The 15,516-nt window shown below is 39.8% G+C and overlaps 1 protein-coding gene across 1 annotated transcript in view; it reads left to right on the top strand.

Moving 5' to 3' along the window:
- LOC133344300 (acyl-protein thioesterase 1-like) overlaps positions 1 to 15,516 on the top strand; it is a 42,186-nt gene that overhangs the window by 14,021 nt on the left and 12,649 nt on the right. Inside the window, exons 4-8 of the mRNA XM_061554401.1 lie at positions 5,459 to 5,490; positions 6,448 to 6,513; positions 9,516 to 9,563; positions 10,559 to 10,629; positions 14,163 to 14,236. Of these exons, the coding sequence (XP_061410385.1) occupies positions 5,459 to 5,490; positions 6,448 to 6,513; positions 9,516 to 9,563; positions 10,559 to 10,629; positions 14,163 to 14,236 (291 nt within the window). The remainder of the gene's footprint in view (positions 1 to 5,458; positions 5,491 to 6,447; positions 6,514 to 9,515; positions 9,564 to 10,558; positions 10,630 to 14,162; positions 14,237 to 15,516) is intronic.

Genomic DNA, 15,516 nt, shown 5'->3' with positions numbered 1-15,516 from the left:
CTTGTTTAAGACTTACGACCATAGTAGAGGCATTGGCTAAAAGTGCTCTCGTCAGTTTTTCTGAGCTGGCATTTTTCCTGAACTGGCAACCTCAGCTCGTCAGACTAATAGGGGAGAGCTTTGGTTTGGAAAGCCCAAATGTCTTGCTAGCTGAAATACTAATTAAAATCGGTATATATATTGTGTTAATGTTTCTATTGTATTTACATTTTTTGTCATCCATTTTTTTATATTCTCCTACCTTGTGTGGCTTAATACTAAATCTGGCTAGACGGGATCTGGCTAGCCAGTGTTTTACTGTAACTGTATGCTGCACAAATGTCCTGAAATGCATTCAAGTCAAAGTTAGTGTCGCTCGATTGTCATGGGAGTATTGGCAGTGCTCATCTCTATTGGCAGCCCTGAGCCAGTGGTGTCAATTCCACATTAAACAATTTCTGTTATGCCACAATGTAGGTAGCAATTTAATCTACCCTGAATGGATGATGGGCTGAGCAGACCAGTTACCAGCATTTGAACTAACAATTTTCCCATTGAGAGTTAAGTGCTCAACCCTTAGCTCCACTGCCCAAGTTAGAAATGCAGTTTTGATTGTGCAAATATGAAACATGCGGGCTCCAACAAAGGCACGTTTTGGCTGCATGATGCCTGTGATGTGCTTGTGTTTGCACTTAATGTGAGTATTGCAGGTGTGTGGTTGCCCGTGTGTGTGCGTGCGCGCACGCCTCAGGGACTTGCTTTAGCGCAAACTGGAAGACCTTGTATTTAATTTTTTTTAAAAGGTGGCCACGTAGATGCACCTAGGATGTTACAGTTGCTCATACAATTCTCTGGAGGATGCCTTATTTTGGATTTGAGCCTTGCGTGTGCTGGTTGAACCCAAATATTCTGTTCTTTTACGCTTGCAAGTTTCTTCTAAAGCCGAAGCAATTCATATAGTATAGGACGTTCAAACGGTGTACTAGGAATTTTGTTGTCTTAGTTTGGCCTGTGGAGTTCGTGTTGGCCCATGGCTCTTAATATGAACTTAATTGATATCCATTTGCGTTGTCTGATGTACAGTGTCTGTTCACCCCATTTTATGTCTATATAAAGAACCTAATGGAAAATGTAAATAAATATAAATTTGCTCATAATTTCTAGGTATAATAACCATTAGAACTCGATAGCATATGGAATATTTTGAGGTGACAGTGCCTAAGTCGTCAGCAAACGTGCCACAACCAATTTGCAATGAGTTAATGGTTCAAATCCAGTTCGTGCTACAGTTGCCCAGAACTGCTTTTTGCGTTTAGTTTGTTGTCTTTCCCCCGCACCTCCGCTTAGCACGGTTGGCTACGTATGGTACGAAATAAGTTCAACATATATACATAATTTGTGACAGGTAATTAACAGATCTTGGCTTAAAGCTTTCGTGACTGCAGAATTCATATTCTTTGGATCTTTCGGTAAAGTCTACATGACTTTATCGAAAGACCCAAAGAATAAGTAATTAACAGATTGTGCTGTCCTATGTTAAGTGGGTATTAAAGACTGTCATTGCATAGCAGAGTAAGCAAATCCAAAGTTTGGAGTACAACATAACAATAGTGTTATATGTGTAATAATTATTGTAGTCAGGAAGAGAAGATTGCGATGGGTGGGGCTCACGTGAAGGTTGGAGGAGAGCAGGTTACCAAGACAGGCATTGGAGTGGCATCCAGAGGTTGCTGACCAAGGAAAATATGTACAGCAATATGTTGACTGCACTAGTTGTGGAGCCTAACAAAAGCAAGGAAGCAATGTGCTGCACCAACAGCATTGTCCGCATTCACGTCATTGTTCGCCTGAAACGCAGTAATTTCCTGCCGTTTAATTATATTACCTTTCCACAGCAACCCAGAACACATACTTTACAAGAGTTAAACAATCTCAATGAGCTCTCCAATGGTTAACGTCGTCATATTGTTTTGAAAATACACTACATTTAATTGCCGATTTAGCACCATTTTGTGTATTGTCTGTGTGTGCGTTTGGTACGCGTGTGGGTATGAAGCTGTGTTTAGCTGGTTCATGCAGGCCACGAGCCCAGCCACTGCTTGCTCAATCGGCTATTGTTTGGCTGGACAGGGGGAGATTATTTGGTGAGGCACAGGCTAGAACAGATGGACTGATCTGGTATGGAGAGATCTAGCGATGAGTGAACTCACTGACAACTGGTGTAACAGTGGTCTCATGGTCAGCTTCTGGAGGAAGCTTGAGAAAGATGCCACTGGGCAGTGGGAGATAACTTATATCAGTCACAACAAGAGGTGGAGGAGCAACCCTCACAGCAACGAGCAGAGCATCTGGTGGTTAAAACACAGCTGGTTGGCACTGGGGAGTGCAGGTGGTGCACCTGCCAGTTACTCTGGTATGTTAATTTACAACATCTGGACCCACACACATCGTAGGGAAACCTTCCAATATTGGATTGACAAAGGGATAGCAATGATTATTGTACAGTATATAACATTTGGGACTGCCCTGTGAGTTCCTGGCAGCCACTCCACATGGCCGCAAAGTGCTTCTAGACTGGTAAGTGCTATGGCGACATCACCACAGTTGATTAGCAAATAAGGGTTGCTGCTGTTGTGTTCGCATGTTAGTGAGGAATGTCATTGTAGTGGTTCGTATACTGCATTTACCGTAAGTCTTAGTTACCTGGGTTAAGCTCGTGGCCATGTGCAACATTGTAGGCCTCCACTAAGTTAGATCAGCGATAAATCAGTGTCACTATCTGGTGCAATGTGTGAAAATCAGCACTGGGGAGATAAAGGTGGAAAATAGTGTATGTAGTATGAACTTTTTTCGCACCATACCTAGCCAACTGTGCTAATCGAAGTGCATGGTGTTCAATATAGCAGACACTTGCACTTCACTGATAGTGATTTACTGGACAGGCTTGAGCGTGGGCAGATGCAATTGTATTACCACTACTATATTTCTCATCTATTTTACTTACATAAGGTTGGCAAGTCTGCAAGCGTGCCCGCAATGCTCATCAGAAATTGCTGTGTCACTTAGGAAAACTTTGACTTGGAGAAAATTGTCAAAAGCAGCACATTTGAAAAAAATGCAATGTTCCGAGTACAAATAGTACGTACTAATGCCGTCGAAATAAAATGGCATATTATAATCCAGTTGGCCGCACGGCTTAGCCTGGCTTAGTGCCAGGGCAGGGCACTAAGCCATGATGGGTAGTAACTGAGGAGTCTTGGAAGATCGTGAGTGCCATGAAGTGGGGTCCCTACTCTTTTCTGAGCAACTATTTAACTCCTTTCTATGCTATTAATATTTCATTTTACCAGGTAAGGCCCACTCGGCTATATAACTCTTTTTCAGAAGCTACCTGGCCACAAATTATTGCTCAATGAAGTACCTTGTCATGTGCAAATTTATAGCAGCCAAATACTCTAAACGCATGCTTCTAAATGTGGAGGGAAAAACCGGAGGACCAGAGAAAACTCCACATGACCACGGGGAAAACGTGTAAACTCCAAATATACATGCATCAGGGGCATGATCGAACGCACAACCTCCTGTATACCAGCCGAGGTAGTTAATATCTCGCCACCACAGTGCCCCTGTCAGAAGTAGCCATGTGTTTTCAATACAGGAAACTACTTTATTCAGAGTGATTGGCTATAGCTGTAACAATAATGGACCTACAAACATAAGTTGTGAGTTCAAATTGTTGTTGGGATGCCTCAGCCCATCATCCCACGGGGTCAATAAAATAGCACCATTTTGTGAAAGTCATTTTTTTCTTATCACAAATGTAGAGCATAGACCCAAAGATCCCAAAAGCCAACTGACCAGTAACAAATAGCAAGTTGTAAGAGTTCAGAGTTATTCTATAATTAGGCAGGTCCCCACCATAGGCATGAAGAATTTTCTGCACTGGCTGTGGGCTACTGATGTAGATGAATATCACTTAATTATTAATTTCATTATGGAGACACTGAATGTAATGCATCGTAATCATTGGAGTCATTGTGGATAATACTCTAAGTAACAACTTCGATCAGCAGATGATGTCTCATATCTCTCTCCATGTAAAAAATAAAAGTAAGTCTTTCACAACCCATCGGCCGCACGGCCTTCTGAGCATGCAGCATTGATTCAGCACTAGCAATCTCTGGAAAGGCCTCAACACTGAATGTATGTAGAGGCCGGTCCAAAGTTTGCTTGTACTGAAGCAATGCTGCTTAAATTATCCACAACCAGAAGCCCTTGCCGTTGATGAGTCATGTAAAAAATACTCCAAGAAATAATCCAATTGTTTACGTGGAGAGATAGATATATGAAGGAGAGATATTGTCTGCTTATCTATTTTGACTTTAAGTGGGTCATTTCTGAGTTTTAAATGTGAATGGTGCAAATTTTGTTATATTTTTTTGTCTTTTTAACATTTCCAAGAGCTGAAAATGTGTCTCTAAATGCACATCTGATTTTGCTTTCACACAAATGTAATGTCTAATTTCAATGCTTCACGATGTCCATTTGCACCTCACACTCATTTAACAGCCAGCTTTGCTCTCACTTCTAAGCAGCTACATCATGATCTAAGCCTAATTCAGCAGCTACGTATACCCCAGGCTTTACAGTGGATCTATGAACTATCGACATGTAAACATTAACCCGTGTCACAATTGTAGGAATTAGAATTTGGGATCAATATTCTATTTTGGTATTAATTATTTTATATATATATTGGTCAAAGTAGAGCATCCATATTTGCAGGGTTAATATGGCCCAGTTACAAACAAGATGCATACATTAAAATGTTTCCCACACGGATGATTCGATACATGTATCCTGAGCATAAAAATCTATTTAATTTGATGCCTTGTCACATGGACAATGTTCTGTGATTAAAATGTCAAGTAATTTTAGAATAATCACCTATTATTTACTAATATTGTGCCTCACACAAATAAAAACAACTCCTGAAGTGCCAACGGAATAAAGAAGTTCAATTTCTTATTTGAATCTTTATTTATCCTGAATGAATCCGATGAGGTATCCAGTAGGGGCAGGTCAGCAAGTTGCATAAAAAACAATACAAACAATACGAGTGCATAATTAAGGAAAAATAAGCAAGTCGCTAAAAAGAAATGAATATATGTAAAATATAGAAGTAAAAATTGCACAAGTACATACATTCCTGCAGATGTGTCAACACTAAATGCAAGATTGGGTAAGGCAGCAACACAACAACATGGGTAGTAGCACACATGAACTTAGAATCACAAGTTTACAAGTAAACTGATAACATATCCACTGGAATGTATAATTGATCAGAGTTTCATAATTTCCACCTAGTGATGTCCGCGTTACCTTTTGTGACATTTGTCACGTATTTTGTATTATTTGTCTTACTTAAGATCTTCTTTCTGGTTTTTGTGTGTGTGTGCGATTGTGATCGTGTGCACAGGTTATATTCCTGCACGGACTGGGAGACACTGGGTAAGACTACGAGTCATACTGTGCGCACAACTGCTATCCATGTTTCATCAGACTGGGCTTGATATTCCCTGCCAGGATCTACTTTATACAATGCAAGGGGACACAGACCGGAAGTGACAAGGTTGCTCAGAGGGTTCATTATGGCCATGTCACAGCATTGAGTTGATAATGCTGGGAGACCTTGGTTCTAATCTGGATTTCAGCCGCTCGTGAATGATCTAGGTTCTGAAGCTTAGTGATATAATGGTCTCAGCCTGGTCACCAGTGACTGCACAGAACACCCCCATTGCATTAAATAGAAATGTTCACTTTAAGTCGATATGCCGTAATTAGTGTTGGGTAGGAGAATTACACCGAGTGTATGTTTTCCGAGTGGATTATTACCTCATGAAGCTCAATGCAATTTGAGCAAAAGTCAATGTTTATGTTAATTTCAGTGATCAATAATCTATAGCCACCAGTGAGGAGCTTTTTTTCAGAATGTGAGTAATACATTGACACATATACGTAAAACATTTGTAAACGTGACAACATTGTCGAGAAGTGGAGGCTGATTGACAAAAGGGAATTTGCATAAAACTAATGCGTAGCCTACACCAAAAACAAATATTGATGATCGTACTGGCTGCAAAATTCGAATTTGTATATCTCCTTTTCCTTTCAAATCTCACTTTTTCACAAGCTCGTGCAATTTTGACTTTGTGTAAGGTTGTCCTTTTTAACATGTAGGCTTTCGCGACAAGTAAAAAAACCTGTATTATGGAAGTTTGTCCTTCTCAGGGTGGTTTGGCAAAGAGCTGCTTAGCTCCCAGTGTCACCACTCCCCCTTGCTGCACACACAGCAGTTGTTTGGGGGCCAGGCTACATGAAACCAATTTGTTGTGCTGCTTCAATGGGTGCGCTAGATCGCCAGGGCTGTGGTTGGCATCTGTGTCATAACCGTGCTTATTATTTCAGGCACGGCTGGGCTGAAGCCATGGCAAGCATCCGCTCCCCACACATCAAGTACATCTGCCCCCATGCGTAAGTGTTGCTCGCAGTTGAGTATCAGGTGGATCGGCGTGTTCAGAATGGCCTTGTCATAGCCACGGAACTGACAACACTCATATCCTGGATTTATATCCCAGTTTAATTAGTTAATGACTGTAAGTGTAGCGAGTGTGATGGACTCGGCCCAATCATACCAGGACTACACAACTGTGATGTGGCTATTTGTGGCTATTGGGTGGTCGTATGGCAACTAGCTGTGCTGTCTGTGTATTTTGGGGTATTACAATCTTGTTTACTTGGTTTTCCCCAGTTATCCCAGTTTCAAAATTCCAAAAGATGCTTGGTACTCATCAGACACTTACTCATCAGACCTGGCTCTTGGTGTCTCCTGCATATCTCCCGCAGTTAAACACTCAATTGTGGGGCAAATTATTTTCTCGTGACGATGAATAAACATGTGTAGGTAAAATTTAGACTTAAAACTTTCGTGACTGCAGGAATTCATATTCTTGCTTCTTTCGGTAAAGTCACATGGATAGAAAAAAAAATCTAAATGAATAGCAAAAACAACCCCCACAACGTTTCGATCGCAACACAAGCGATCTTCATCAGGTGGAGAGAAAAGATGAGGACCGCTTGTGTTGCGATCGAAACGTCGTGGGTTTGTTTGTTTATTTTATTGAGATTTTGTTTTTCTATCTACGTGACTTTACCAAAATAACCAAGAATGTATGTAGGGAACTTGCAATTTGAGGAACGAGACGGGGCGTTTTAACATGCAATGTCAAGTGCAATGCACTCCAAGAGGCTGTTGTACAGAAATATCATGGCTTTATCAGTGTCATTCACTGCTTTCCCTGTCAGGCCACATGTTTTTCTGTCATCTCTCTCACATTGACACTGCAAAGTGACCACATGCAAGTGCTGTTGCTAGCATCAATCTTCTATCAAATGAGCTGTGATTCCTTTTAAGAATAATTCTTCCCCAATAAATATTTAATACCGTGTCTGCGTTTGCACAGTAATGCCTTTTCAGGGTGGCTGTGCATTTATAAGCTGCATTTTGAATGGGCCATTTGAAAACTCATTAAAATATCTTGTCCATTACCATTTTCGGACATTTGTGTTGCCTAATTGGTTTAATATCTTTTTGACAATTGATCCGTGATTTAAATGTTACTATTATGATTCCTTTTACAGTGTGATGATAGTAATAATGAGACAGCTGGGTGCCTGGGCTCATAATGGCCTTGTCAGCCCCACTCGTCTTGCACCACAGGGATCTTGGGTTCTTATTTAGGTTCTATCAAACCGTATTGGCTTGGATGCTGAAATATAACACAGAAAAAAAGCTATTCAATGAATTATGGTTTCTCACATGCTTTGGCCGCGTGCAGCTGTGAAGGCTGAAATTAGCATTATATTGTACTATTGGGGTTAGCCTTTCTTTAAAGAACACAAATCAGCACTCTCTATGGGCTGAGAGAGGCTTATTGAAGTAGTTCGGCGGTGTCACATGTGACATGATACTCTTAGGTTTTTTCGGTAAAGTCACGTAGGTAAAAAATTTAAATTAATAAAAGTAAAATAAAACAAATTAAGAAATTCACGACGTTTCGGAAGCAACACAAGCCTCCGGTTCCACCTGAAGACGGAGACTTGTGTTGCTTCCGAAACGTCGTGAATTTTTTAATTTGTTTTATTTTACTTTTATTAATTTAAATGTTTTACCTACGTGACTTTACCGAAAAAACCTAAGAGTATGAATCCTTGCAGTCACGAAAGCTTCAAATCTAGAATGTGACATGATGGTTCAGAAGGATGTTTGTTCACCTCATTACATAACTCCAATTGGGGCAATTCCAGCATATTTGATTATACATTTGCACATAACATGTAGCTTTGTAACCATAGACAAGGTATGCTTAAATAAATAAATTTCATTTTTACTATTCACATAAAGTGATTTTGATATTGCGTCCCATAAAAAAATTCACTATTTAGAGTTACTGGATTTCTTGCCCAAAGAAACTCACGTTTTGGATAGCAGAAATGGACATTCATTTGGCATTTTATCAAAAGTGTTTCATGTTTGTAACCTGCATCCAAAACATTTAATTAAACTTTGTAAAAAAAGACCTGGCTGCACTCATAAATCGTATTTATGTACCATGTTTTAATATGTTAATGGTACTACCTGAAGACCACCATTATGGATGTAATGGTGTCTGAACCTAGCATGTCATTTAAAACTCAGAAAAATTGTAATTGCAGCTGAATTTTGATTAATGTGCATTTCATATGGTATTTTAATGTGTACTATCCTTTATAATTGTATTTTTACGCAAAATTTCAAACCCCGTGCACTCACACTATAACACGAGCTCTGTTGAGAATTTGGTGATAAAGGATGCTGTTTGAAAGAAAAAACATTAAATTCCATTACGAGAACTGATCCGAATTCCTGCACTTCTGATATATGATTTCATGGCAATGTGATATTCCGCATTTTGTTGATTTATAATTAATATTTCGCTTGTACATGATACGTCTAGTGATTTCATTGTGTTCATAATGTTACATCCATAACGCAAATTTGGATGCATACTACTCTCAATCGTCATCAGCCATAATATATCCACTATCAGATGAAGGCCTCGCTCAGCCATTACCGCCTCTGAAATTTTTTGATCACATAGATTTACCTCTCTGTTTTTGAAACCTCTAATTTAACTCTAAATATTTAACAAGTATGATTGGCATTGACCATTTTAATAGGTGTATATTTCCGGCCATGTCATGCATTGCAAACACGAATGTGGACAAAATGTAACAAAAGCTGAAAAGTGTGCAAAGAAGCATGGGAGGTGCATGCTTTGAATAGCAGGAAAACATTGCCAAACCTGGGGGTTACGTTCTTGGAAAATGTTAAATGTACATCTTGGATGTCGTGCTGGCAATGGAGGTTAGCTTAACTCATACCTGCTTGAATAAGGAAACACCTGACTTATGTATGTGTGTTTTTGTGCGTCTAGTCCACCTATGCCAGTCACGTTGAATATGAAGATGACAATGCCTTCCTGGTAAGTGCTCACAACTATTACATGGTTCTCAATTTAAATTACTATTTTCACGCCTATCGGATACACTATTTAGTGTGTGCGTTTGCACTAAGCGTGGCAGCAGCTTTATCATTTGTAGAATGCTGCGTACCTCAGACTGCCGCTAAGCATGGTTAGCGGACAGTCTTCTACAATGTTTGTCATCATCTCTCATGCACTGATGCAACTGGGTATTGCAATCTGTGTGTATTGGTTGCTACTGTCCCCACACTAACCACACCATTTCCCTGCAATAATTGTTTTTTGATGAATAAGTATTTGTTCAAAGTAATCAGCTGGCACATGCTATCAATCGTAACCTGATTGAACACCGAAAGCAAAGTAACACTTTGGGATTATCATTACCTCCCTTTGGTAATCTGATTACTCCACACAAAAAAACTAACCCCATCTAGCAGGAAAAAACCTACCTAGTCAGGCAACCCCCATTTTCCTACCAGATTGAATGAACTCGACACAAGTTTACAAAGACATTCTTTAGCTCATAATGCTCAGGCATCGATAAATCTTTTCTCTGTCTGACACACATCCCTCCCTCCACCTCCCAACCACATCTACTAAAGCTGCGATTTACTGCGACTCAGCATTAGAGAGCTACGTTATTGAGTTGTTATCCTGGGGGAGAAGGGTTTGGAGAAAAGGGGTTTGGGGAAAATGTAATTCATTTTACTTTAAAACACTGGACAGTTGACAAATGCACCATGCATAAGACTGGTTTGTGATCGCTACTAAGGTTTGTATGGTGTACTTCAGAGGTTTTTATTTTTGTTGTCGCCGCCACGTAGATCAGAAGGCACAAGCTGGTTGTGTCACGTGACATATAGCCAGCACCTCAGATGCTCGATTTTAATTAAAATTTCAGACAAAAGTTTCACCGCATGAAATTGGATTTTTAATATTTTGCGATACCACAGCTTTGAGGGCTAAATGTATAATGAATACTTGTTATGCTCCAGGTTTGACATCATTGACCTCAGCCTGGATGCCAGGGAAGATGAACAAGGCATCAAACAAGCAGCAGAACATGGTAACCCTGGACTTATTACATAAACAGTCAGAGATGACTGGTTGTCTCTGTGGCTAATACTGTTTCACAGCACTTAACCAGCACCTCTGAGATTTTGATTTCAAATCCATATTTCAGCCACTGTTGATTTAGCCAGATTTGAAAGTTATAATAAATGTATTTATTAGAGCACCTTGAACAAAACTAAATGTCCCCATTCACTGTACAATCTAAATTAAACTGCAATTACAAACAAAAAACAATAACTCGTGGGAAAAAAGGGGTTTGTCAATGCCATTTGCAGAAACATGGAAATTTCTTAACACAAAAATCCCAAGACTGTCATGTAGCACAGTGACATTTAAGAAAATAACATTTGTACTTTTCTTAAAACGATCACATATGAATACAACAGCCAACACAGTTCATAATATAGGTTTTTGGGTTAGATCGCGTATGTATAAATGTGTCCGTAACTCTCCACCACCCAACACAGCCAGTAAGGTTTGTCACGTAAACAACGCGCACATTTACAATTTGAGTTCCACAAATTGTGAATGTGGATTTACTCTCCAACACCCCGGTGGGCTGAAGTAGTAACTAATTGGCGCGTTGTTTATGTGACAAACCTTATTGGCTGTGTCGGGTTTGGAGGGTTACGACACATTTAGAAACTAGATTCAAAGCTTTCGTGACTGCAGGAATTATTCTTTGGTTCTTTTGGTAAAGTCAGGTAGAAAGACATTAAATTAAATAATAATAGAATACGACGTTTCGATTGCAACAGAATCAACCATCATCAGGTACAAATGAATGAGAAAACAGTCAACTTGGATATTTAATGCAATACAACACAGAGAGTCGGCCAACACAACTGTCAACACCCCACCTGGTTGTTTACGTACTTCTAAAGATTGCTAAATTTGAGAGAGAGACAAAACAGACATGGAGACACACAGACAGACACTCAAGCAGAGAGAGACTCACACAGAGACACAGAGACAGACACACACATAGGCACACAGAAAGACAACGTCTGTGTCGAGGCCTTAAATAGAGAGCGAGGGGGGGGGCAGAGTGGGATTTGTGTGGAATTGCTGCCCATAGGGGACAGATGAGCTGGACACTGGACTTTTAAACAAGCATTACACTTCCTAATTGTACTACATTTCCTTTCTACTGTGCTTGTTTATAACTGCATTCTCTCCTCCGGCCGCTATGGGCAGGAATTCCACACAACGCTCCGTGCTTGTTTGTTTAGAAGTCCAGTGTCCAGCTCGTCTGTCCCCTATGAGCAGGAATTCTACACAACTCCCCCTCTGCCCCAATCCCCCCCCCTCTCTCTCTCTCTCTATTTAAGGCCTCGACACAGAGACGTCTTTCTGTGTGCCTATGTGTGTGTTTGTCTCTGTGTGAGTCTCTCTCTGCTTGTGTGTCTGTCTGTGTGTCTCCGTGTCTGTTTTGTCTCTCTCTCAAATGTAGCAATCTTTGGAAGAAGGTAATCAACCAGGTGGTGTGTTGACTGTTTTGTTGGCCGACTCTGTGTTGTATTGCACTATATTTCCAAGTTTACTATGGTTGATAATTGGTTCTTTACCCTTCTATCTGTCAGTTTTGTTGCCAGATAGAAGGGTAAAGAACCAATTATCATATTTTTACTGGCAAATGAGGTCCCCATAGTGTATTTACTATGGTTGTTTTTTCATTCATTTGTACCTGATGATGGTGGCTTCTGTTGCAATCGAAACGTCGTATTCTATTATTATTTTATTTGATTTCTTTCTACGCGACTTTACCGAAAGAACCAAAGAATAATGACATATTTATACTTGCGCGATCTAACCCAAAAACCTTTATTGATTATCAATAATATTGGTTGCAAAAGCCTCCATGTTAAATTAGCCAACACAGTGTCTCCATACCTAAGCCAGAGACATGCGTTGCTCATTTCCTCAGGTGTCCCTGATCCCGTGGTGTAAATTCCATATTCCTTTGGCAGGCATTAGTCTTTACATATGACAGCCACTTTAACTTCCCACTATGATAGTTATTTTATTGAAGCCAAAGAGATCATGATGATGCACTTGGTTGACCGCCAAATTGTATTCAAAGTCATAACCTTCCCCGTGGAAAGTCGAGCACTCTAGTTCATGCAGCGTGTGGCTGATTTATACACAACAGTGCATATTGCTCATTTAAATTTACCTTCTGACAGTTATCTGTCATCAGTGGCTTTTGCACATGAGTTTTAATATATACGTTTTTGGTTTGATGGGATCAGTTTAGAGGCAGAAATTGGCATGGTGAATTTGAATGTGGGCGAGATGAGTTTTTCATTACTTGTGAGATTTGCACTGGCATCTCGTTAATGGTCTGATAATGAATAATTAAGAAAGATTTCCAGTACCAGCTTTAATTTCCACTCCACCGTGAGTAGCAAAAACGAGGACACGGTGTTTGTGTGTAGGCCAAACAACTTTAACAAATTGATATCATACCACTTTTTGTGATTAATTTGTAAATGTCCTTTTTTATTTTAGCCTGCAATCTACCTAAGGTGTGGTGGCACATTCCTATGATCCATAGCTATGGGGGTACGGTTGGTAGATCACGTAGAGATTGTGATGTGTTGTGCGACTCCCAGCCTATAGGGCTGCTAGGTTGCCAAGTAGATGCAGCGAATGGGTAGCTGACCAATCCGTGTGGACCTTTTGGGTACTATTCTTTCATGTGGGTGCGTTTTCTGCAGGCACCGGTTACCTCTCAAATGCTTCTAAATGCGAATGAATTATAAAGGAGTTTGCCAACATTTCCAATCAGGATCCTTCTAATAAAATAAGTGGTGAGATTTGTGCGATGACTTTCTATGAATTACTTGCTATTGTTATCGTATCCCCTAGAGCTTGGGGTTTTTCACAATTCATAGTGTGGAATCCCAATGCCGTTCTTAGAACTGCATACGATTCCTAGTTAAGTCATTGGATGGGCAGAATTATAGGGGTGGGAGTGGCTTGGGTGGAGCCCGGTGTGGCATTCAGGCATGATGGGAGGGCCCACGTGGCATGTTTGACTTCATGGAATCACCAATTAAATATATGGCTGATGCCTAAGTTGTACATTTTAATGTCGATTATGATTAATACTATCCAGATAGAAGCAGGGGTTGAGACACCACCCACAAAACATTTGCAGTAATGTTAAAAGTAATCAGTTCATCAAATGTCTTAGCTTTTAAATACCAAATAGGGCATTGCAATTAAAAGACTCTAAGTTTTTAATGAATAACATCCACTGGGTAGTGCTGTGGTTAAACTGCTCAACTTGGTCATGAGGTTGTGAATTAAATTATTCGATTAAAGTCTTTTCAGAATATCATCCCTTGTGGATTAATAATTTTACTACTTTGTGAAAAGCCAGTAGTTGCGTATCCTATGGAATTTTCACCACCTTTTCTTGCAAACTGTAATGTAAACAACTGCACACAGCCATGAGCTCTCACTTGCAGTGTATGTTCACGTGATGTGTTTCCTGTTCTCTTGTCGTGTGGCGCACAGTAAAGAAGATGATTGACCAGGAGGTGGAGAGCGGCATCCCATCCAACAGGATAATCCTCGGGGGATTCTCACAGGTATTATCCGGCATGCTGACACTAGCACACCGCATGCTGCTGTCAGTGTTTTTGTCATGGTCACCCCATCAGACAATCTCTCTCCACTGCTAGATGAAGACTTCTATTTGCCACAATTGGACTTCTGTTTTCACATTGACTATTTGATGCTTATCACTTGGCTTTGTGTCTGTCTTCAATATTCTGTCTGCAATTTATGCCTCGCTTTTCTCATTCTGCCTGTCTAAAATAAATTTATGTTTCTATTGGTGTATTGTATCAATATAGGTTGTTCATAAAGTTATGAGACAGAGGTCCGTGTTTTATATTTTTAGCCACCAGATGTCACTCTAGGCAGGCTTACAGAATAACTATTTTGCTCACAGGGTTTATTCACAATTTCATACTTGTGTATATACATACACGTGCTGAGCGTGTGTGTAATTAGTACACTGGCCAGTCCCTCCAGAAAAACGCGGACTTTTTTGGTGATTGTTGCGGGCAAAAATCGTTGATTATGCGGCACGTTTTCTTAAAAAATGCGATGGAATATGCGGGATATTTATGCAATTTTATGCGATTAAATTGCGGGAACTTGCAAAAATTGCGGGAACTTGCAAAAATTGCGGGAACTTGCAAAAACTGCGGTTTGATGAAAAAGAGAAAAAAAAGTGATTCCCCCAACACCCTATTCACTAGGCTACTACTTTAATGTAAAGAGTCATTTCTTATTACTTCCTATGATAAGCAAGCATACTACATCACAGAAAGTGCTGGGAATATTTAAGTTCTCATCTTGTTTTATTTCAGACCTTAACAAACAGATGGCTCAAACTTACAAAACATTAAGTCGAACAAGTTCTGTAGCTTTACAAAATGAATATGCTACAACTTCTGTAAAAATGAATAAATAAAATATTAAAAAATAAAATGTGTGCTTCCTGTTTTACAGAGGTAGCTATACAAAACAGACATCTTCTGTTAAAATAAGTGTTTTCAGTGCACAGTAACGTAAGCAATACAGTAACAGTACAGTCTTACAGTAATGTAAATTTACATACTACTAACAAAAAAGTGCAATCTTACAACTGTAAAGTTGCATAAACTCCTGAATAAAACTAACTACGTAGCCTCTAACACTTCATAACGTTCCCATGGCAACAGGGGAAATGGCTGCGCTTGTGTGAAGTAAACGCAACATTTTTCAACTTTCTGCTAAGATATATGTGACTTTTTGCAACGAAAATGCGGGGATTATGAAATCATGCAAGCCCGCATATTTTGCGCGCGGAAATCTGCAA

Source organism: Lethenteron reissneri, chromosome 19 (genome assembly GCF_015708825.2).
Source record: "Lethenteron reissneri isolate LAM-NWPU_2019-01 chromosome 19, ASM1570882v1, whole genome shotgun sequence".
NCBI classification, from domain to species: Eukaryota; Metazoa; Chordata; class Hyperoartia; order Petromyzontiformes; family Petromyzontidae; genus Lethenteron; species Lethenteron reissneri.
Note: the sequence above shows the minus strand (reverse complement) of the source record. Positions and strands in the feature narration are given on the sequence as shown.